Below are 24553 nucleotides of genomic sequence, written 5' to 3' on the forward strand. Positions count from 1 at the left end.
ATTTACTTCTCAGGGTACTTATAATATGATTTTAGATAAAGATAAATCAAGGTATGAATTTTTTTTTATTTCATAAAAAATACATGTAGTCTCATCCAGATGATTTTATCTTTTAGATGAACAGCTGTCTTGTGACAACTGACTTATGTGTATTCTACATATTGTATATATAGTCCATGAACACATTGAAAACCAAGAATCTATTCCAGCAACTTGTTTCCATGAAATATGGATTGCCTCTTTCTGTCTACAATTTACATGTAGCTCACAAGAGGAGCCTGTTGCTCCATTGGTTTGTAAGCACTGGAGTGGTCCTCGGTCATGTAGTATTTACTGTCCCTGTTTTTGCACTGTTAGCTGGCCCCTGTAGCCGAGAGTTCTGACAGATGGCCTGTGTGGCTACTTTTCTCCCTATGCTGGTGGACAGATCACAGATCTGAAGAATGTGTCTGTTGTTGAACACTCCTTGGACACTTTTGAGGAGATTGGACACCTGTAAAATTCAAGCATATTGTTTGGTTCAAGCAAAAAGAGCACATAAACATTACCTTATGCTCTCTCATTATGTTAAAGATGACCAAAGTTTTTACAATGATAGTTATGTAATACTATCTTGCATGTGGTGTCAAGGTTTTTTTTCAAATCACATCTTGATTGTTATTACACATGTGTGTAATTCTAAGAATAACCTCAACTATGCCATTCAAGAAAACAATTACAAGTCATTATGTGTTCTTCAGTTTATACTGTTTAAAGTCTGTTCCAAATTTGTTTCACCTACCATTTGTGGAGGCATAAACTGCAGGGTGAACTTGGCGTTCTGACTGCCACAGTTGATGGCTTCACGGACAAAGTTGATGATGAAGCTCATCCGTGGGGAAACCTGGCTGTCCTGTGACAAGGCATTCATTAAACGCATCAGGTTTGCTGCAAAAAAACAAAACATCAAGTTGAATATTACTTGTCGGCTTGGGTAGCTTATATAGCTGTAAAGCTCCTGACTAGAATTACTGGAGTCCTGGGTTCGATTCCCGGTCCAGCCATAAATTTTCATATACATTTTATCATTCCCCCTTTCTTACTATACTTGTAACTATTCAAACTAATGACAATCTTCATGAAAGTATCTGTTCAATAACATGCTGTCTTAGATTCTGATAACACTACACAATTATTCAGTAACCTTGTCTGTATTATGCATTTTAAATTCAAAATAACAGGACACTGTCATCTGTTGTTGCATCAAATTCCTTTGTGAAAGGGCCTTTTCACTCTGAGTTTAAGTCCAAACAAAATAAGCAAAAGTACAGTATTACTTAAAGACTTAAATGACCATTACACTAATTCTACCACTCTTATGCTGACACACTTTAACCTAATGCAATGTTGAGCAAGTTTGCTTCAGAACTGGACAAATATACATATATCCTTTATCTGAAAGTTTTATATTGTACTAATTATATATGAAAGGCGAAAAAGATCAACGAATACATGTACATGTTCATCAATTAGCTATAGACCTACCCAGTGATTTATTAAGGGGGTCCTTGGTGTCAAAAGTTGGGGAAGTCTCTCCATCTTCTTTGGCTGACAAAAAATCTGCAATAGGGATTTACATACATAAAATAGATATATGTATCTTAATATATGTCAGACATAAAAATAAGGTCAATGTAAATAGGGAAATCCCAAAAAGCTTGAGTTTATTGCATGGATAAAATTACAAACTATTAATGGCATCCACAGATGCTTTTAGAAAACATTGAAACCTGCACAGTAGTGACACAATAGAGACAATAGATATCTCTGTTATACATTTAGATCAAGTTGCTTATAATGGAGGATTAAAGAATTTACCCACCAAAGTTAAATCCTTCCGAGTCCAATGTCAGCTGAGGCTCCAACGATGAAGACTTGCTACGCTTGACTGGTCTACATTCAGTTTCCTCCATGTCCTGTACATTATATAATTGTAATGAATCAGTGTTTTGGAAAAGTATTGCGATGTTTGTATTCATTAGCAAACATCTTAATAAAGACACAAATGTCATGAAAAGAAACTAAACCGACCTCTAGCTCAACTTCCTTTCTAGATCTCTTTCTTCCTCTTCTCAAATGAGGGATAGTATCTAATTCATATGAGTAAATGAAATCTAATATCAATTGATGCCAATTTTTTAAAATGCCATTATCTGTGAATTCCTTTTTTTTTTTTAATAATATTTAATAATAATTTGATCATTTCATTGATCTATTAATCTACAAGGCTGAGTTTAATATTCACTTCACCTTTCTCAGCATTTTTTGAGTTCTGGGCCGACACAAGAATCATAACAGAGAGCTTGGCCAGAGTGTTTCCTCGGGGGTCGCTAAGCAAGTTGTGGTACCCTGTGGTCTGTAGGAGACGGGGCAGGGTGTGGAACAGAAGACTGAGGGTGATGTGCTCCAGGTCCATATGAAATATAGCAAAGACCAGACTCAGGGCCTTCATCAGGTCCTCTAGGCGGCTGCTCTCCAACATTGCCTGTCAAATCAGAGAGGCAAAGATTTCCATGCTTGTAAAATGCCACCAGATGTCTTACTACATTTCACACCAAGCTTTTGGCCATATTTTTACAACTGACATGAAATTTAAGATTTATGTCTAGTATTCCCAGTTAATCAAACAATTTTTTTTTTTTTTTACATTTGACAGAAATATGCAAATCTACTTGAATATACGGTAGTAATAAATCTAAGGAATTAGGAAAATAAGTACAGTACTGTAGTTACCTCTACAATGAACAAAAAATTTCAAGGGTTTGATGAATAGACATTGGTTAATCAAGTGGGATTACACATGATACCTCAATACATCTGTCACAGAACCAATCAGATCCGCAGAGATTAAGGAGATACTCCAACGTCTGCACAGACTTCATGTCCAGCCAACCACGTCGAAACACTCCCTTGATGCATTCATCCATGACCTCACTCGGCAGCTTGTCAGATGGTACATAGTTGATGTAGTTCACCCGTTTCGACACTGGTAAGATGTCATTTATAAGTTTGTGAAGGATTGGTGTCATCAAAGCATATCTGAATTAAAAAAAAAAGCAATACAACTCCAATTATATTTATTTTACAACTGGTGATTAATTTATCTTTAAATAAAATTGAACTATACTGCTCATGGGGCATGGTCGAGACCTGAAAAGTCATAAAAGACGAGTGAACAGAACATTTTTGATAAACAACTGAAATCTGAATGATTTTTCTGTAATTTTGAAACTTGCACAAATTCAAGTTACTATATATCTATTAATGAGTCACAATTGAAAAAATACAAAGTATAATCTAATTACATGTAAATCAACTTTACAATAGTACTACGGTACATGACTTATTAGATATTAATTATTGTGATTACCTTTCATTATAATTAAGGTCAGGATCTGGATTCATTGCTGGTGTTTGTAACATTTGAATCATCTGTAATGGCTTTTCCCTGGCTTTATCTGGGATCATACTAATGTAACTGCACAGCCAAGCACACAGCACAATGGGAATGCAGCACATTTTGTTCTTAATATGCTCCATAATCATCTGTTTAATAGAGAAAAATATTGTTAAGTAAGCAATCTGCTCTCATATAAATATTGGGAACCATAAAATTACAATGTATTCAATAGTACGTGTAGGTACTTGTAAGTAGAACACTTTAATATACATCTATGTTGAAAACAAAAAAAAATACCATCAACTTACTGCCTGCTTAGAAGTGTATGTGTATAAATAAACAAGGTGATCTAATATACATATAAATGTATGATGGGAACCATAAATTTACAATGTATTCAGAAGGGTATTGTGCATAAATGCAAGGTGCTTTCATGTTGATATAATTATGTTGAGAACAAGAGTTATTGTACATAGATTTGTTTTTATGTATAAAGGCAAGGTGGTCTCATGTACACTGTATGTAAGTTGGGAACATTAAACATACTGTATGTTCAAAACTGTATTCTATAAATAACCAAGGTACTTTATAATCATTTCTGAGTTATACAGTGTGTTCAGACACTGTCAGTTTGACCTTGATAGAGTCTGCAGACACGGCCCCATGCTCCCAGGCAATCAGAATCTCTTGTAGAGCCAACGGAAAGTTCAAACAATACTCATTCATCCTTGTAATGCTGCAAATAAACAGTGAAGATTACTAATACATGCAAGTGTGAACAAATTACCACAACTAGAAAATTGAATTTTTAATTAAACTGCTATTATACCGTATTTGAATTTATATCATTTTCAACTTTAGCTGACAATTTCAATTTTAGGAGACACAAAAGTTTTTTCCCAACAATTCATCCCTTAAGTCTTCTTACTTGAGTTTATTCACGTCCACACCAGAGATGAGATGCTGGATCAGTAAATCCACCTTGCCTTGGTCCGTTGGTGTGAAGTTATCAATACACTTGTATTTCCCGTCTTCTGGTAGACATCGAGTGGCCCAATGGGCAAAAAAAGAATCAGAATATTCTGGGGATGGGGCAATTATCTACAACAAGATGGGAAGAGCAATTAAGAATAATACAAGTACATGAGAAAGAACATGCAGTTTAGGCTTAAGTATGAAATAACCCTCAATTTCTAATCATAGGCCAAAAAAGTACATGTATAAGAAAGTTGCAAGTTTACCTCTAGTCCATAGACTTGGGAGATGTGGCACAACATCAGAAAGGAAATGTCAAACAGCATGATTCTGGTCTGGGCCATTTTCCCCATTTCTCCTTGGGTCTGCTTTGCAAATTCATTAATCCTGGAACAAAAAAAAACAGTTTGTACTAGTCTTCCTGATAAATGTAACAAATATAAAGAGGTTATATACTTCACCTTTCCCCATCATGAATGCAACTATTGTTCCTTGATATTTCCAAGGGATGTTATTTTTCAGCAGAAACACTGATTTCAACAGATTTGAAAGTGAATACCGCCAGTCTTGATATCAGTGCAGACCCACAACTAATTAATATTTCTTCCTTTTTCTTCCTCAGCCAATCACATCCCTCATTTCTGACATAGATATATCAGGGAGATTGGACCAAATAATTGACCTACATCTACGGTTATCCCACATTCTTGTGACCTACTTGACTAGTTTGCTGGCCAGTCCCAGAAGTTTCCCAGTAGAGGACGCTACAGCCAGGATAAAGTCCAGGTTCCTCCCCGACGTCAACAGACACAACAGACTCATCATATCACTTGGGGTCTTAGAGGCGTCAGCATTGTCCAGTGTCTGTGAAGTAATAGGAAGGAACACTTAAGTGACCTTGACATGACCTTGGGGTGGGCACCAAGTAGTAAGAGTGTAAAGCATGCAGAGCAGACACAGTGTTGAAGTTAGTGAGAGTAGAGTCACACACACAAATACAAAAGAACTAGAAGCATATACCTATTCTTAATTCATTGAAAAAGAGTAATTATTGATTTTTTGTAAAGGCAATTTTTTTCCTTTCCACAATTTGAATTTTTCATATTACAGGAATGTTAAATGAAAATATCACTCATGTTCATAAATGAAACATAATCTGTGAAGAAAATGTCATTTTCTTGTACATGTATTTCAAAGTAGAGTTAGTATAATGAAAAATTAGCTACATTACATACTGTAAATATATGAAAATGATAACAGATTACCATACTCACTTGTAACACTTTATAGCATTAACATTGGCAGTTTCAAATTCAGTGCAACTTGAAATAAATAATTAATCTGGATACTAATAATCTTGTAGATAGAAATGTCATACTCTTTTCAGATTTAGATGCATAAGAAATTCCTTACATTTAAACATAATGACATGACTGACAGTATTCAGACAAGTTCTGATCAGAAAAGCTCTCTAATGCCTCTGGCACCAAGAGCTAAAAAAGCTAAAATATAGACGTACAGCACTTTCTTTTCCTGGGTCAAGATGAGAGAAATTACTCAGACCCTGCAAAAAACCAAAACAATCACAGCAAGCAAATTCAACCAGCCATTCCTGACTTCACCTCAAATCCATTTGGCATTCTTTTGAGATGGCAAGCATTTGATCAGCATCTAAATTCTGGGAAAATTGGCAATTTTTTTAATTTTGGACAGGAATGACTGGTCTCTCTGAATCATGTATATATACAGTATATAATCAAAGCTGCCTACAGATCAACAAAGTTATGAGAAACAAAGTGTGCAGAAGCCACAGTCAATAGCTAAAAGCATTCATAAAGAATAGTGGCAAACTAGGTCAACTGTGCCTAGAAATCAATACAGACATTTGATAACAATGCATTCGTTTTCCATCTTTAAAACATGTTTTAACTACCTACAGTATTTAATAGTGAAAATCTCTTAATTATTTCTTCTTTCTATCTAGTAAATCTGGTCACGTATTGACCTATTTTTGCTATCCATAAACTAAACATCAAAAAAGACAGTAGACAAATTCAATATAGAACAACGTTATTAAAGCTGCAGAAATCGCTATTCAAAACAGCCAATAGCATCTGAGACCGCCACTGGTCTGATAACACCATACTTAAAGGTAACCTTAATGATTTTTGGAAGCTGCTGCTCATTGCGAATGATCTGAATTGGTGAAGACTGGCTACTTGTTTCAATCTTGGTCCCACAGTCAGCACTCCTGAAATTAAAACGACAGTACACCGAGCTATCAAAATTCATAAATAGTCTTTTAAATTACAGTCAAACGTAGTTACAGCAAACATTCCTATAATAAAGTTGCTACTGTATGACAAATCTTTTGTCCAGAACATGTTTACACCTTCTATTACGAAACATTTTCCAGATTAAAACAGCAAAAATTATATAGTATTGATTGATGTACATGGTTACTCTAAGCATTTCTTGTAAATTTATACACATGTACAAGTATTTTACCTCCTGTTCATGAGTTGTTGTGTCTGAGCTTTATCCAGTAGATCGTTTTTGCTGAATTCTCCAATCAAGAACTTAAGGCATTCGCACCTTCATGTACAGAAAACATGTATATAAATGGAACTATCTGTTAAGTCAATATGCCAAAGCAAGAAAACTCTAATGGCTGTTAAGCTTTGAAAGTCACTATTAGTCCTTTCTTGGAGTAATCATACCCCTGTATTTTATTCAACTATAGAAGAATTCAAATCCTTTTGAAGTTTGACATTCTGTAAACGTGATCATAAATACCGATACTCTGTAGAGTAAGGTTTGCCATCTACTGAATAATCATGTCCACCTTAAGAAGGCTGGATGGTCTTGGCCATTTAAAGGCTATATTAACCTCTTTTAGATGGAGAGCTGTTTATAAAGATATAGGAAAATGTTAACAATATTAATGCTAAAATATTCTTATTTTTTCTTCACTGAATAATAGTTTATTGCCAAAATTAAATATTTCAAAGTTTAAGCCAGACAAAGGTAATTTCTTGACCATCCAGCCTCCTTAGCCTCTTTGTTTTGAAAATTGCTTCAAATTACCCTCCAACAAACAAGATTTTAAGGTACCAGTACATTGTACACTGTTTTTGTATACCAACTGACTGAGCTCTGAGACTCACTTGAGTTTGATTTCCACGAGGTCTAGGAGGGGCACTGAGTTCATGAGCTCACTCAGTCCTTGGTACAGGTCCTCCGCAATGTCTTGGTTCGGTGATTGTTGTTTCATGTAGCGCAGAGCCTGAGGCAGCTTCAGTAAATATAACAAACTCAAGTCAGTTATCACAGCAATAAATATACCAATAGTAATCAACCCATTTAATGTAATTGAAATAGTTTGTTGGGTGCTATTTTCTGCTATATTTGGTATTATCTCAAACAAAAAAGTTTTAATTGCAAAAAATGTTATTAATATTATTTAAATAGTCATCTTTAAAGAAATCGGAAGACAATTAAAAATTGAAAAAAGTAAATGTACCTTTATGAACATGTACTTTTGAATCTTTGGGGAGAAATTTTCTCCCACAAATAAACCTCATACAGTTTAGAGAACATGAAATACCTTGAGATAAGTGAAAGCAGCCCACTTCAACTCCTCCGGAGTGTCTGCACAGTTGTTTAATCCCATAAAGCAGGCCCTTAAAATCTCACAGTAAAGGGAAGGTCTTGGAAGATGCTTCAATAAAATGAAAGTCCCCTTAATCAAACAGTACTGGTACATGTATTAATAATTACATTAGTGCTTTGACCTTCCACTTCTTGTAGAAATTTTATTACACATAAAATTTACCAGTAGGGGTCACTCCTATGAAAATGATGGGTAAAAATTTCATATTGTCATAATTTCTTCTTTTTTTTCCCCCAACAACCCTAGCAATATACATTACCTGACTGTGTAATTACACACCAAACTGTTGACATATTTCATTTTGGGTCACTGATAACACCAATCAATAGAGAAATCACCTTTACAGTCATTATATCATATTGTAAGAGACTAGGGTGACTGTTAGCCAATCTACTGTCCCAATTACAATTGAGGAATGGAAAAGGGACCACTAGTTCCCCTTCTGGGTGCCCCCACTAGTGACCTACCAGGAGTCTCTCTGACACACACAGCTGGTCAATGAATGGCTGGACATCACTGGAGGGGTTCAGCACCGCCTCAAGAGTGACCAGTGTGTTGATGGTGGGGTAGATTCCTAGGTGGGACACCTCGCACAGTGGCTGGCTGGGTAGGGCCATGTCTTGCACTCTGTTAATTATATAATTATTCGAACAGATACAGTAATGTGTTATCTTTATGAAGGCTTTTGGTAGTCTACAATATGCATTAAATATTCATGTGCATGTATATGGTTAGTCAAAGGACATACAGCCTACTCCGGATATATTGAAATTCAGGGGACCATGCAAATTATTTCAATATATCCGTATTTCAATATAGGCGAAATTGACTGACGTGAAGCCGCCATTTTTAAAAGTTCAATCCCGATGTAAGCATAGAGAACCAAACCTGAACAAATTATTTGGTCATCATTTATCTATCACAGTGAATAGATTACATGAAATATTAGTCCTTCAAAGTTTGATTAAAATTATATCCGTAAGTTTTGTAAGTTTTATTTTGTTACTATCTTAAACCTCATCATAATCTCTGATCGCATTCCTTAACATTTCAGAGAAAAATTGCCAGACTCAAACGCTTAAAATACTGCTGAACACTGCTTGTATATCACCGGTAGTGTACTCGCGATAATCTCAAAATCCTTAGCTATTTTGAATTTAGGCTTTGTCCTTTTATCAATAGCCATAACTAGTTCGTATTTAGTGTCCAAAGATAAGGTTTTTCTTTTCCGTGTGGTTTCCATATTACGTCTAGCCGCAATACATCCGTATATGTAAAAAAAAGAAATTCAACAGTGAATAGATTTTACTTTTTAAAAGAAGTATAAAAACACACATGATGAGAACATTTCACACCTTTGTATATATACCGGTCAGTCTGGCATAATTACTGTCACCAACTGTGATGACAGCCGCCAGGGAGTACTTCAATATAACCATTATAAAAACAACTAATTATCACTAATGGGGGCCGATCAGTGGCTTCAATATAAGCGATATTTCAAAATATCCGATTTCATTATATCCATTAAATCAATGCAAAGGAAATGAGAGGCAAAAACTGGGGATTTATATCTTTTTCATAATAAGCGGAATTTCAAAATAAGCGATTTCAATATAAGTGGAGTTAGCTGTACTTCCATTCAAAATAACAAAAACATTGTTAATAATACAGGTGGAAAAGAGAATGGTTTTTTATTTAGGCAAATTGCTTTAATTTTTTACAGGTAAATGTACTCTGTAGTAGGGAAACTATGGACATAAACATTTACTTTACATTCATTTACTTTGACATGGTTTGCTGAGCTATCAGTACTTTCTGTTTGGTCTGTGAGGGCAGCATGTCAGACACCGGCTGGCTCAGGGTACCTCGCACATTGATCACCGCCTGTTCATAATCGCGGAAGTTATCTGTAAATAGTTAGAAACCTTATACACATAAATTATTAAAAAACCCATGTACAATTCATATCTTTTACACTGCATTACAGAAACATACAGCCAGTGACACAGGTGTGTTGATTAAAAAAAAAAACCCTTATGTATACTACTCCCTGTCATCAACAAACACAATCATCATTGAAAATATCAGATTACCGGTACTGTTATCAAGATAAATCAATTCTTTTTTACCACAGATGGGGAGAGACTGTTGGTGTATCAATACCATTCTGATCAAAACATTACAAAAATACATTCTACAACTTTTGTCAAGGATTCTACAACATGTATAACTAAATCAGTTTCAACAGCTTTATCCAGAAGGTACAGAGATCACAACTGTGGTCCTTACCCTGATCCTCTGACATGGCGACGTATAACAAGGCCTGTACCGTGGTGTTATCAGCTATGTGGAGGGCGGCGACACTCGCGGCGTCGATGATGCTGATGTACTCCTGCTGCTGTTGGGAGTCTTTCATGGCCTTCATGGACTGGAGGATGCACATCATCAGCCAGTGGAGCGTCTTCTGGAGACATTTACAGAGGACAACGCTGGATTCCATACCACTTGTGACACTGGAAGTAAACTGTCTGTCTCAAGAAAAACCCTACAAACTTCAGACACAGAATTATTATACCATACCGGTACATCCCCTAATTTTTGCTATGATCTAATGTTCATGATCTCTTTTAAATCGCAAATAATTGAATACCCAGAAATTATATCCTGTATCGTTTTCTGTAAGAAACATTTTAAATCGAAAAAAATGACTGACGCAAATTATTAATGTTACAGATTTTCCCATTTCTGCAACTTTATATACATTTGTATGATTATCACACATGATGGTCACTTAACACCATACATTCCTCTATTCAACAGTGTTGTGATGGGAATTAAATCAACATTCTTTCAGCAGTTTATGCCATCTGCACTATAAACATTGACCAATAGACACACATGCCCATGTAGGTCCAAAATTGCATATTACATGTATGTTACTGTATGATAATTTAAAATAACCTGATGTTACAAGCTATGGCATCTGTAAGCTCTATCAGTCCAATAGTGCAATATGGTTTACTTATATCATCGTACTTCTGAATTAAATTTAATGCAGAGCATGGTGGGATCATCTGAAAATAGAAAGGTCATTTAAATAATTTCAAAAATGTTTCAGTCAGCTAAATAATTTTGTAATTACATATATTTTCATAATGAAGCAAGAATAAAAAAAATCATCATTATTCATACAAAATATTAAAATTAGTAGAATAAAGCATACTTGTGACAATACAATATGCTGGAGATAGCCGATAATCAGAGCATTGGGATTGGGTCCAACTAATGCCTGCTGCAGTAGAATTTCTGAATAAAAATCAAAATCATTGTAACCTGCCCATTAATGAAAAACACCTTCTTGACTCAATATATTTCTATTTTTTTGCAATCTGAGACAGAGTATAATTAATATCTTTTTGCTTTGATATCCAACTGTTTGTTGACGTCACAAATTTTTGATTAAATTATGAAGCAAATTTAAAAAAGAAAATAATTTCCTTATCTACCGATTCAAAGTTTAACTTTATGCACTGAGTCAAAAGAGGGCAAACAACTTGGCCTTATTTTTGGACATGGTTATTGAATTCTGACCTGGCAGCTCTTTGGAGTCTCCATTACAGCTGTTGACCACAGACTTGAGATGAACTCCCCACTGGTGATCACTCCAACGTTCCCGCCACGCCCTCATTAATAGTGCTTTCACTTTGCTGGCAAAGCTTGTTGAAGTCGGCTTGACTGGTGAAATGCTTGAAGACTCCATTCTTTTCACAATTATGTGTTAAAATTGCTTTCCAATAAACATGTTCACCCTATTATAAAAATTATTCAGTTAAAATGAGTGCAGTATTATCAATGAATTACAATTCACAGTTATCTTGTCATTTTAACTGTACTTCTTTGACAGGTATGTGTTTTTATCAGTTTAATATGTTAAAAACAATAAAAAAAAATGACAGAAAAGTTAACTTGAACAGTGAACACAGTATTGTGGTAAATCTGTTATTGCAAGATAAAAAATAATGTTAATAGCAAGTGCAGCTTGCTGGATCAAAGTGCTGACATACACTACGGGCTATAATGACAACACAAAGGCAAAGAGAAAATTCAAACTACTGTTCCTTTTGACATTCTGAATTTTCCGTCGTCAGAATCATATACACTATTCTGTGTACATTGCATATGGCTACCAATTTCACATTTTCGTGAGATCAGGTAAAAATGAATTAAAGAACGTCATTTATTAAAATGGTAAATAAAACATTCTGCTGCATGTGATTAATTCTTGAGATAGTTTAAATTACTAGAACCCCGGTAAACAAAAACAGATGTCAATATACCTGAAATGCCAATGTGAACTCTGACATTACAATCACTTTCTAAATAGGGGAAAGAAGTTTACAAAATTGAATTAAATCATAGCTGAGATGCAATTAATAATTCACCAAGTTCTCCACATTATTCAAACAAAATAATGTGGAAATGCTTATATGCATGTCCTGGAGCATAAAAAGTAAGCAAAGCTTTCCACTGTAAAGCACCAGCAAATACTGTGAGCTCTAATGACAACACCAGGGGGAAGAGAAAGTTCGAACAACAATTGTAGTGCTCTCTTTGACAAACTGAGTGAAATTCTGTTGCCAGATTCATACCCACAATTTTTTTTATAACTGCATAAGGCTACCAATGTCATGTTCTAATGAAAATAGGTAAACTGTATTTAAAGAATGCCATGCATTTAAAAGATGACTATAACATTATGCTAATTCTAAAAACTGGTTTGCATCTAGTTGTTTTAAGCTATTTTCTTGGCAAATTTTTACCAGTTCTTTGATGGAAATTGTTGAGATGTCTGCTCAACAAACATGACATCACAATGTCTAGACTGAGCACATACTATCAAGCCTCGGGACGAAATTCAAAGTTTGCATGAATTTTAGATGATAGCATTATCGATGCGATGGATTTAAACTTTAGGAGGAAACACATAATGAGAAATATCATATTTGAACTCAATGCTACACGCAAACCGGTAGGCATATCCGATTTATGTGACAAATTAAAGCCTGACTCGATGAGGGGGTCAAAATGGCGTTGCACACCTTGTGTATTTAGGGGTAGAATTTTTTATATTTGGCTTATTGAGCGACCTATTGATAAAAATTCAGGTGCCTGTGATTTATCTAAAACATATGTACCCCACCCTGTGTGTATTTAATTAATTAATGCTGCAGAAAAACGTAATCCGAGATGAACGAAAATAAGTCCCATTTGGCAGTTAAAATAGGTACACCATTTAGGCTATTCTCTTGAGAAGTGGACAGGCTTAGCCTACATCCACTTCTCTTCACAAGCCCTCATATTTTGATTCTGGAAAACGTGTAAATGTCGGAACCAAAGACGATTTACGCTTCGACCCATGTTTCGGCTCCAGTTTCCCTCAATTTTCGTAACAAACCTAGCTGCAGATCTGTAGCTCTCTGGTTGAAAAAATTTCGGATAGACAAACCAGAGAGCTACAGTTCCAAGCGTTGTAAAAACCTCCGATTTACGCCGCCGTTTTTGTGTCGCTCGCTTCGGGAATTATATCCGACTTTAAAAGCATTCAACCGCCTAAAAAATTGGATGTATTAATTAAACATATAGTTTACCCTAACTCTGCTAACTTTGTTTTCCTTTCAATGGTTCACAACGGCCATCCTTCGCCTTGGAATGTCATCGTTTAAAAAACTCGCCTTATGACAACCATGTTTGATCTCGGGTGCGTCGATTTACCCAAATGGACCCAAATGAACCCAACTTCAAGCGGAAAACAATTATAATAAAATCCTCATAATTTAGGGAAATTTGGAAAAATAAAAGCCGAACGTCCATAACAATAATTAAAATTATTTTAAAAAGTTGTTTTATTTTTGTATAATATATATATTTATATCATTTGAATATAATTACATACATTATATACTTTTACAAATCGAGATAAAATGCTCATTTTTATTTTTCAAAAACAATTTTTAAAGATATACTGAAATAATTTTAATTATTGTTTTGGACCTTCGGCTTTTATTTTTCCAAATTTCCCTAAATTATGATGATTTTATTATAATTGTTTTCCGCTTGAATCGCCATCTGGGTCGCCATGTAGGTCTTTATTTTTCTTAATAACGGCTAACAACCCCATGAAATGACTAAAACAAGTGATAATATTAGTAATAAGGATTTTATTATAATTATTTTCCACTTTAATCGCCATTTGGGTCCATTTGGGTTCATTTGGGTCCATTTGGGTAAATCGACGCACCTGAGATCAAACATGGTTGTCATAAGGCGAGTTTTTTAAAACGATGACATTCCAAGGCGAAGGATGGCCGTTGTGAACCATTGAAAGGAAAACAAAGTTAGCAGAGTTAGGGTAAACTATATGTTTAATTAATACATCCAATTTTTTAGGCGGTTGAATGCTTTTAAAGTCGGATATAATTCCCGAAGCGAGCGACACAAAAACGGCGGCGTAAATCGGAGGTTTTTACAACGCTTGGAACTGTAGCTCTCTGGTTTGTCTATCCGAAATTTTTTCAACCAGAGAGCTACAGATCTGCAGCTAGTAACAAACCTATTATATCTACTTTTTAAACAATAATGCGTCCATATATCACATACAAATCAACACTAACCCGCTGTCAAATTATTTTCTCAACTTCAGCATTCCGGGTTTAAATTATGTGATCGCTCGCTATATGAGGTTTAAAAAGGAGAAAATTTAGTCGGAAAAAAACGGAAAAAAAACGGAAAAGAGTGTTCTGATTGTAAACATTAGATTAAAGGTGTTCTTATTTTAAATTAAAAAAGGTATAAATAATGGTTTTACAATCTAAGACAAATTGACAAAACTCATACGATTAAATAAATAATCTTGTCATATATAATACATTAAAACCCTTTATTTTAATCTTTCTTGTATGCTATATTAATCAAAGTTCGTTTTAATGTTTAAAAACAGTTGTAGAAAAAAATTTGTCACCGTAAGAGATGCTTAAAAAGGGAAGAAATACCACTTTGTATTTTTGTGACTCAATATTGGTTTGTACATTGTAAGATTAAGTTGATCTAGTAACGTTTTCGACATTATTGTCTTTAATACGCTTCCATTTTTATCCGAAACACAAACATTTAATCTGCGCTGATCTAGGTAAACAATGTAATACATAAAATTTAAACCGGGATGTAGAAGTTGGGAAAATAATTTGACAGCGGGTTTGTGATGATTTTTTTTGTGATATATGGATGCAATAATATTTAAAATGTAGAAATAGTAGGTTTGTTACGAAACTCCAGGGAAACTGGAGTCGAAACATGGATCGAAGCGTAAACTGTCTTTGGTTCCGACATTTACACGTTTTCCAGAATCAAAATATGAGGGCTTGCAAAGAGAAGTGGATGTAGGCTATGCCTGTCCACTTCTCAAAAGAGAATACATTTAGGCATTTTTAACCACCAAATGGGAGTCAAACCATCAAACGGAGGTTGGTGCCTAACTTCAACTGTTCATTAATAGCGAGCGCAGCTCGCCGGCGCGCAGCGCCGGCTAGCAAAGTGAGCTCTAAGAACCAGTGTGCGCGGGAAAAAGAACGAGCTAAACCTACAGTTCATCAAACAAAATTTTTTGTCTACGTCCCATGATGCTCTCTAATGTTTACACCCGTGGTGCTATGCCAAAAATGGCCGACTTTTAACTCGTAATTTATGGTGACTTAAAGTTTGAAGACACGTTTTGAGTACCGCATATGCTTTGGCAAGACTCAAAAGATTTGTTACATGCTTCCATACCTTCGTATTGAGTCGAGAAACGTAAACAAAGACGAACAAAGTCATGGATGACGTCACAGTGCACTCGCGCTATATTTCTCGCGAAAAATTTAGAGGTGGATCAAACATCTGTAATGAGTGTACTGGCTATTTCAGTATAGTCTGCGATACCTGCCTCATTGACATATGATTTGTTTTTAATCTTTTTTTAATATAAAGATTTTATATATATATAAACTAGCAAGGGCCATACTTTACTGTCATGTCGATCCATTTTTAAAGTAATTGTGCATGCATGTACCGTGCAGTAGGCAGGTAAGTATATGAGTAGGGAGGAAATAAACAATAGGACATTTTGAACTAAATAAAAAGGAATAAAATGAAAAAATAAACAGGTAAAAAAATTATGTAGATATTGCATATAGTCATAAAATTAAATAAAAAAAAATTACACACCTACAAACAGGTACCGGGCTCTCTCTCTCTCTCTCTCTCTCTCTCTCTCTGGGTAGGGGGTTGCGCTGTATATATCATAACCATTAAAATTAGTACATTTGGCATACTTATTGTAGAGCAATACTCTCTCAAAAATTCTTTGACGTTCGTTGATACCTAAATAAAACTATAAGTTGACAATGATGCAAGGTACAGTATGTGTAATTCTATTCTCTTTTGAGAAGTGGACAGGCATAGCCTACATCCACTTCTCTTCGCAAGCCCTCATGTTTTGATTCTGGAAAACGTGTAAATGTCGGAACCAAAGACGGTTTACACTTCGAGCCATGTTTCGACTCCAGTTTCACTGAATTTTCGTAACAGACCTATTATTTCTACATTTTAAACATAAATGCATCCATATATCACAAAAAAATCAACACTAACCCGCTTTCAAATCATTTTCGCAACTTCTACATCCCGGGTTTAAATTTTGTTGTCAAAATGTTTCTCTAGGTCATCGCAGATTAAAAGTTTATGTTTCGGATAAAATTGGAAACCTATTTAAGACAATAATGTCAAAAACGTAACTGAATCAACTTACCGGTAATCTTACAACATACAAACAAATACTGAGTCAAATAATTACAAAGTGGTATTTCTTCCCTTTTTAACCATCTTTTATGGTGACAAATTTTGTTTGACATCTATTTTTAAACAATAAAACGAACATTGATTTATATAGCATACAAGAAAGATTAAAATAAAGAGTTTTCATTGTTTTATGTGACAAAGTTACTTATTTTATCGTATGCATTTTGTTAACTTGTGTTAAATTGTAAAACCGTTCTATATAGCTCTGTAAATTTTAAGAAAAATACCTTTAATCTAAAGTCTACAATCGGAACACTATTTTCCGTTTTTTCCGACTCTAAAATTTCTACTTTTTAAACCACCTATAGCGAGTGATCTCATAATTTAAACCCGGAATGTAGAGGTTGAGAAAATGATTTGAAAGCGGGTTAGTGGTGATTTGTTTGTTATACCGAGCGCAGCGAGAGGCGGGCGAAGCCCGCCTTGCGAAGCGAGGATTAATGGTAACACGTATATATACGAAAATCAGTGAAAAATGAAAGTTGAATCAGGGGTACTAAGGCCAAAAATATTTTCTTCCAGCCCTGGGCGCCGCCATATTGGCAGCCATTTTGTTTTTAAAAACTTAGTTCGATCATTGATTGACTGGTACTTATCGATGTTTATTGCCCCTAAATTCGATTAAATAAGTTCCAGTGTCTCAATAGAAGGTAATTTGAATTAAAAGAAATTAAAAAGGAAACCAGATAAGGTTCAATAGCGCTTCAATCAAGAAATACGACTTGTTCTATGTATGTCTTATCAAATTATCAGATGGAAAATAAAAACATTAACGTCAAGGAACTGATATTTTTGATACTGAATAAAGTATTCAATTTTATTACATTGGCATTCATATGAATTAAATTGATGAACAATAAAAGAAGAAATTAAAACATATTCGGAATCACGTAACTTTCCGAAGACAAAACTTGAACGTTTTACGTCTGAAATATGACGTCATAATGTAGACTGTGCACGCGACGTTTAGTTTAACTTTGATGAATTATTTGAGTAGGCAACCATGCAGGCGGATCCTACTTTGTGCGTTTTAAATAGATTTTATCATACAAAAATCAAACTGCACTGTGTTAAATCTGCGCTCGGCCCAACGGTCACACCGTTTTACATATTATATGGATGCATTTATGTTTAGAATATAGAAATAATAGGTCTGTTACGAAAATTCAGGGAAACTGGAGTCGAAACATGGCTCAAAGTGTAAACCGTCTTTGGTTCCGACATTTACACGTTTTCCAGAATCAAAACATGAGGGCTTGCGAAGAGAAGTGGATGTAGGCTATGCCTGTCCACTTCTCAAAAGAGAATAGTGTAATTCTTGCTGCGCTCGCCAGAACGGTAGCACCGTAAAACATATTAGTACAATGTACAATAAAAGTGAAATTCACTCAGTTTATGTTGTGCACAAAAAAGGATACATAGCAACATGGACACTTTTACATCATGGAATTCAAATATAATGTACAAAGACTGTCAAAGAGCTACCTTTTCTGAACGCTTCACAGATCTGTTTTTAGCAGGATATTCAATACTGCATTGTAAATTTGAAACCCTTTCAAAACGGAAATTTTTTATCCGGTAGGACATAAATAAAATTATCAATTTGTAAAAAGAAATATGTAAATATAAACAATTAAATGCTTTCTTTGATGATTCATGCGGGTCAAGTTATGAAGACAGCGATCATTGCAGAAAAAATATAGCCTACCATAACCTGGGAATGCGGGTTATATACTTTTCCTGCAATGTCGCTACCTTTATATTCCGCACGAATCACCAAAGAATGCATTTTCTTGTTTAAATAACTTTTATTACATAAGCTATGCATGAGGTACCTGTGACGGTAAAGACATTTATAGAACCATTTTTATAATTATAGTAGCATAAACTGAGATGAGAATGTGTACATGCATGTGTATTAAAAATAATCTAGATCTGTTAAAAATATAACAATATGAATGAATAGTATATGACGCAATAATAAAATTTACTACCGAATATCGGTAGGCCTAGTATATATTATTTGCATGTATGTGAATAGCATCACCCCCCTCCCATTACGCAAGTGAAGCGATAAATCTCGCAGCGAATCCGTAACTCGGAAGTTCCGTTTTAACGCATATTCTCTGTGACGTCATATTTTAAAAGAAAGATATAACGTCATCAAAACAAGAATTAACTGGCTAGCTCTCTATGATATGGTAAGCAATTCTCTCTCTCTCTCTCTCTCTCTCTCTCTCTCTCTCTCTCTATTAACTGGCTAGCTCTCTATGATATGGTAAGCAATTCTCTCTCTCTCTCTCTCTCTCTCTCTCTCTCTCTCTCTCTCTCTCGTTTAAAATCTTTGTAAGTATCGCTGACCTAATTACTGTCCGGAATTCCCCGGATATGATTTTTTAATTTTTAGGTGTAGATCAATTTTTTTTTCATTATTATCGATGCTTTTGAGAATAGCAAGTCTTCTCGCGCTCTTTAAATTTTCATGATTGTATTATATAATTGCTATAAAATTACACTATATTATGACATTCACACGACAGGATGCAACGTTATACAAAATATGGTTACATCAGACTTAGACCTATTCCACGCAATGGATTCTCCAAATATACCAACATTTTTGTGTTTATTACCAAACTTATCATTATTTGTTACAGCTTGCTGAAGGTGTTGCCATTTTGTTGATATTTTTTGTTGCTCAAGATGTCGCAAATTTCGGTGATTGTTTTGCAGAATGTATCTGAAGGTGTTGCCAATTTTGGTGGATGTTTAGTTGCTGAAGGTGTTGCCAATTTTGCTGACTTTTGATGTTCAAGGTGTTGCTAATTTTAGTGATACATTAATGTATTGCTATTATGTTCCTAGACTATGTCTAAAGCAATGGATATTCAAAATGCCGTCTATCCCCCCCCCCCAATAAAAAACAATAAAACAACGAACCTACAATGTATTATGTGCAAAAATCCTCTCTTAACCTTGTTCATCAATAGAACAAACCTTAAGTAATACCCCCAGCAACACAGTTACGTAGGAAATTAGTGTATGAGTATTGTCCAAAACAAAATACGACGCTAATACTTTTACCACTACTAATAAAAAAAATCGGGTTTAAGTACTTTCAGTACATTGATCATTTATGTAGACACGAAATTTCATAAAATATGAGCAATTTGGTCAAACGAAAAGAGATACTGTGTAATCATATTCTAACCAGCTTATTGTTAACTAGAAATCAATATAAAAGTAAATGAATCTATTTTAAACAAATATTCACCCTCACCCCTCCTTCGTGAGTTTGTTATACGACACGGAGGAGATAAAATCAAATTTTCTTAATCTGGGGAGGAGGGGGGATTACCTTGTTTTTTTCTCTTTAATTGTAAATAAGAAAAATATCTGAATGTCTGTTTGCAAAACAGTGACAATATTGTACTTTTTCTTCGTGCGAGACAAGCGTCCCTCTAAACAAAAATGACAAAGGGCCCTGATAGACTAGGGCCTTGATGTGATTAATCGATCTTTATAAGTCCTTCCGAAATTACTCATTCTCTCCCTTTGGTCCAATTTAGCTCATATCTCACCCATTGAGTAAAGGGAGTACAGTTACCTCAAACAAAATCTCTAGATTAAATGTCATGGTCATATCAAATGTACGTGAACAAATCCTTGTCAAGACTACTTTCTTCCATAAACCCATGTCCCAATCTGGTTCATTCTTCATAAATATAGAGAGAGATTGTGCATTAAGGATTTGGCGAAGGAAATACCACGACCTTGAATCAAGTTCCTATGTTAAATGTCAAAACCAAATCTGTAATTGCTTGTTCGGTCAAAAATGTGCAATTATCTTATAATAAACTAAAAATTTAAGGTTAGTCAGAGTTTAAGATTAAATGCTTCTTATTCTAATGTCCTTCATTAAAGCGTGTTCTTTGAGATGGTCACCATTCGATGGGTTATATGATAGAAAAGCAATCGCAACTTCTTGGGCCTTTCCGACAAACGAAAAATACCAGTAGGCACCCATGACAACACCAGGGTCCTTTTTTAACCGGGCTTTTCAAAGAAAAAATCCGGTTATTAAAATGGTAAAAATGTCTGGCGGGCGGCTGCCAATAAGGTACCACTGTCGTATGGATAAATCCCCCTATAGTTTTCAAGATATAAAGTTTTTATTTTACGATTAATTGTACATATATTAAGGATATGCAATTCCTTGGATTTTGGTGTTTTGATAATATATGCAAAAACACCAACTGTTGAACTTTTCATAATTATATTGCATATAGAGTACCCCTATTGTACGGGTAACACCTCCTACAGTTCAAGATATACAGGAAGGTGTTGTTTTGCGGATCAATTGTACATATTTTAGGTAGTGTTCATCAATTCATGATCGACAAATGGATAATGAATACAGTTTACACAAAAGAAAACCCAATTTTCTGTCACATTGAAAGCTTTTCACTTGTATGAAACTTGATATAAGGACATAACATTTTACTATACTCTGTCCTGAGTTGTTGCTTCCACCACGTTTTGCTTGATATTTCGATAATCATGAATACTTTTGTGCTCAATCTACATTCATCAACTAGCATGAAAAATGTCCAGATTATCTGTTTTGAAACGCCCCCTCTACCGCTTTAGGTTTCAATACTAGTACACGACACAAATTCGAAAGTCTACGGGAATTTTGCATTGCATTTGGCATCAGCCATACTGATGCCCGGATGATAACGTTGAAAAATTGTGCGAAGTATTCCGGAGAGTTCGGAAAGGTTAAAAGATGTTAACATTCCCAATTATAAATCTCCGTTAAAAATTTCATTCCGTTCCTGTAAACTTTTATGACTGAAAAATGATAAAATTATAATGGTCAATGAAGATATTTTCACTTTTATCGATTTCATTTGTATTTCTTTCACAGGTATGTGTATTTTTATTAAAATTCACCAAAAAGCAACGGAAGCAATAACGTAGGACACACTTTGTGATCTGGGGCTCGTAACATAAAGCATGCTAAGATTTTGACTTAAGTAGGGTCATAAGTAGGACTTAAGTATGTCTTATACCGTAACATAAAGCAAACTTAGCAATGTCTTAGCTAAGCCATGTTTATGTTAAAAAATAAAAACATATTTTTCATTTCTTTTGTCGAATTTGAATGTATTTGTTTTTATAGATTTGCCATCTTTGATATTTGATGGGGTAGATGTAAATGTACAGACATAACATTTAAGGTGGCATGAGTATATATACATATGTGCCTAAAATTTTTAAAAAGCTCAAAGCGATGGATCTCGGACAATTTATTCAGTCTATTGTTGTTGCTTGTTTGTTTTGACGAATATTCACGATTTAGTCATTCTCGAAGACTGCCTGTGGCGTAATATTGCGATGCCGTATAACTTGATATAATTATATAGTGGATTTCTTTTTATCTTCTGTTCTACCTCTTACCTCACCAATAAAGCAATTCACATATTTTGGGTATAATTTCTTCATTTAGTCGATATATTGAAGTGAGGCAATCGTCGTCTTTAAAATCGCTAAGTGTTTTTCTGTCTTCGAACGTCATTTTTTTAGTTTCTCAAGTTTCGCGAGTTTATAGAAGCAGTTACTTCTTGTAAACCGACCATTACGTGTTTACAACCTATTCAGCAGTCCACTTGCATACTACCGGTTTATGGAAAATGTTACAAATCATTACGACCACTATTAATATTTATATCAAAATTTTTATATTCATTTGGTGAATATTATGATATTCATTCTTTGTAAATATCATAATGTGATTAATACTCTGTAATCATATGCTGAATTGAATAATTAACAATAAACTTCTAAATGTGTGAAAACAATACTTAAGACATACTTAAGTCACCTCTACCGGCCGCCTAAGTTTTGGGTAAATTGTCTTAGCTAAGCACTCTTCTTGTTACGGACTTAAGTCAAAGAATGTACATAAGTCCTACTTAAGCACTGTCTTAGACTTAAGTACCCTTTATGTTACGAGCCCCTGAATTAGACCTATGAAATTCAATGATATATCCTATTTTATAAAATGCTCCATAAGGCTGTTTATCCGGTATTTCAATTGATGGGAAGCGTCCCTATTATTATTAAATTCTAACATCCGGCGATGTTTTAAAATACATTTGAAGTGTTTTTTCTGGGCTCTATCGGAAGTTGCGTTTGATATGAAAGTAAAATGCGCAACTTAGTCTTACCGTATCAAATTTTCAAATAAATAGTAACACAACTTTGTCCATGTTTTTGTGGGTGGATTTTCATGGAATGCAAAATTTCGATCTTTTGATCAGGAAATCAAATGAATTGCAAGCGTTCTTTGTCATTTTTTCATCAAGCTTAAATCTCATATGATTAGAGAGGGCACAAATAGTGGAAGATTTAATATATGGAACCTCCAGCATGGGCATTGTTTACATGTAGATTCAGACTATGTTTAGAGCACTGATGATAAAGATTAAAATAAATAGGCCTACATCGTTGTGTATATCCATAGCCATCCTTGTTTGAAGAACATGATATGCACTGTATCATTAGACTAACTAATGTTTTGCCTACAAAGTTTTACATACATGTAAAAATCTAGTAAAGTATATAAAATAATGAAAAAGTTACAGTATAACTAATCTATGCTAGAAAATTCGAGAGTTTACACCCCTGGTGCACTAGGTTTTATACATCCACTGTATAACATCATCATCTCATCAATATCTTTGTATGTTTTATTCACCGACAACCTTTGGGTAAACACATTGACATGCATTTGTCTTGATATTTTATCATATACATACGCCATGGTCAACTCGTTCTGATCGCTGGAATTGTATTGAAGTTTCTAGAAATTCCTCAATTCCTCTCTTTCGTAAGCATGCGCTAATCGACGAAATAAGTCCATGAATTGAAATAATGGACAAAGATGTCGCTCGACTTCCTCTGTGTTGCTTCGAGGGTATAACAACCGTCTATAGTCAATCTGACACAACGTTTGGCCTAACCAAATATTCATTACCGATCTCTCACAGAGAGCGTATACAAACATTAATTTATTAAATTAGTACCTAAATAACGAATTTTAACTAGCAAATCAATATTTAAAAATTTAAAGAGACAAACCTTGCCCTAGGACTGTTTCAAACCTCTGTTAGAAATTCATTCTGCAAAGGCGAGAGAATGCTACATATATTCTGAAATGGTCTTAAATACGTAATTAAGGTTTTCTTGAGCATAGACACATTTTTACACTTTGTTACGAATGCCATGCTGTATATTTCAATTTACCTCCGATTTCTTCTTGGTAGAAAAATGTACGAAAATGTCTGTATATACAAATCATGTCTTTCCCTATAATAAATTTTTTCCAATTAGTTTATTAAACTCAACTAGCATACAACCGTTCACAACAGTGTATCCATCTATTATGTTGTTGTATACATGAATAAAATACATTGTTTTTAACTTAAAAGATATATAAGTAAGACATATTTCATTTCATAAACTTTTTTTACTTTAAAAAAAAGCGTATGTTTGTTGGTCAATGG

General features: G+C 34.5%; 1 protein-coding gene across 5 annotated transcripts; it reads right to left on the reverse strand.

Moving 5' to 3' along the window:
• Positions 1-46: 46 nt before the first annotated feature.
• LOC128188403 (mediator of RNA polymerase II transcription subunit 24-like) lies at positions 47-24146 on the reverse strand. 5 transcript variants are annotated; one of them, XM_052859431.1, is made up of 24 exons: positions 24129-24146; positions 11682-11899; positions 11314-11396; positions 11052-11164; positions 10380-10603; positions 9874-9997; positions 8555-8714; positions 8022-8135; positions 7582-7709; positions 6923-7009; positions 6572-6665; positions 5934-5978; positions 5133-5278; positions 4681-4801; positions 4368-4540; positions 4076-4175; positions 3410-3585; positions 2847-3078; positions 2290-2524; positions 2071-2129; positions 1862-1955; positions 1525-1599; positions 782-927; positions 47-493 (listed from the first exon to the last, which is right to left on the reverse strand). In XM_052859431.1, exons 2-24 carry the CDS (start codon positions 11848-11850, stop codon positions 320-322), a joined length of 3072 nt encoding a protein of 1023 aa, XP_052715391.1. In that variant the 5' UTR covers positions 11851-11899; positions 24129-24146; the 3' UTR covers positions 47-319. The 5 variants fall into 5 exon arrangements, with proteins under 5 accessions (XP_052715391.1, XP_052715390.1, XP_052715388.1 ...); XM_052859430.1 differs by lacking the exon at positions 24129-24146 and adding an exon at positions 23807-24020; XM_052859428.1 differs by lacking the exon at positions 24129-24146 and adding an exon at positions 18468-18569.
• Positions 24147-24553: the final 407 nt, after the last annotated feature.

Source organism: Crassostrea angulata, chromosome 6, assembly GCF_025612915.1.
Source record: "Crassostrea angulata isolate pt1a10 chromosome 6, ASM2561291v2, whole genome shotgun sequence".
NCBI lineage: Eukaryota > Metazoa > Mollusca > Bivalvia > Ostreida > Ostreidae > Magallana > Magallana angulata.

Bases quoted from the DNA above. Each gene is read 5' to 3' on its own strand.
- LOC128188403 (XM_052859431.1), bottom strand. From the start codon at position 11,850: ATGGAGTCTTCAAGCATTTCACCAGTCAAGCCGACTTCAACAAGCTTT. The intron at 8,715-9,873 runs GTAAATGAATGT...TATAATTAACAG, and splicing joins GCTCAGCAAACCATGTCAAA to AGTGCAAGACATGGCCCTAC. The intron at 2,130-2,289 runs GTGAAGTGAATA...CATATGAATTAG, and splicing joins CTCAAAAAATGCTGAGAAAG to ATACTATCCCTCATTTGAGA.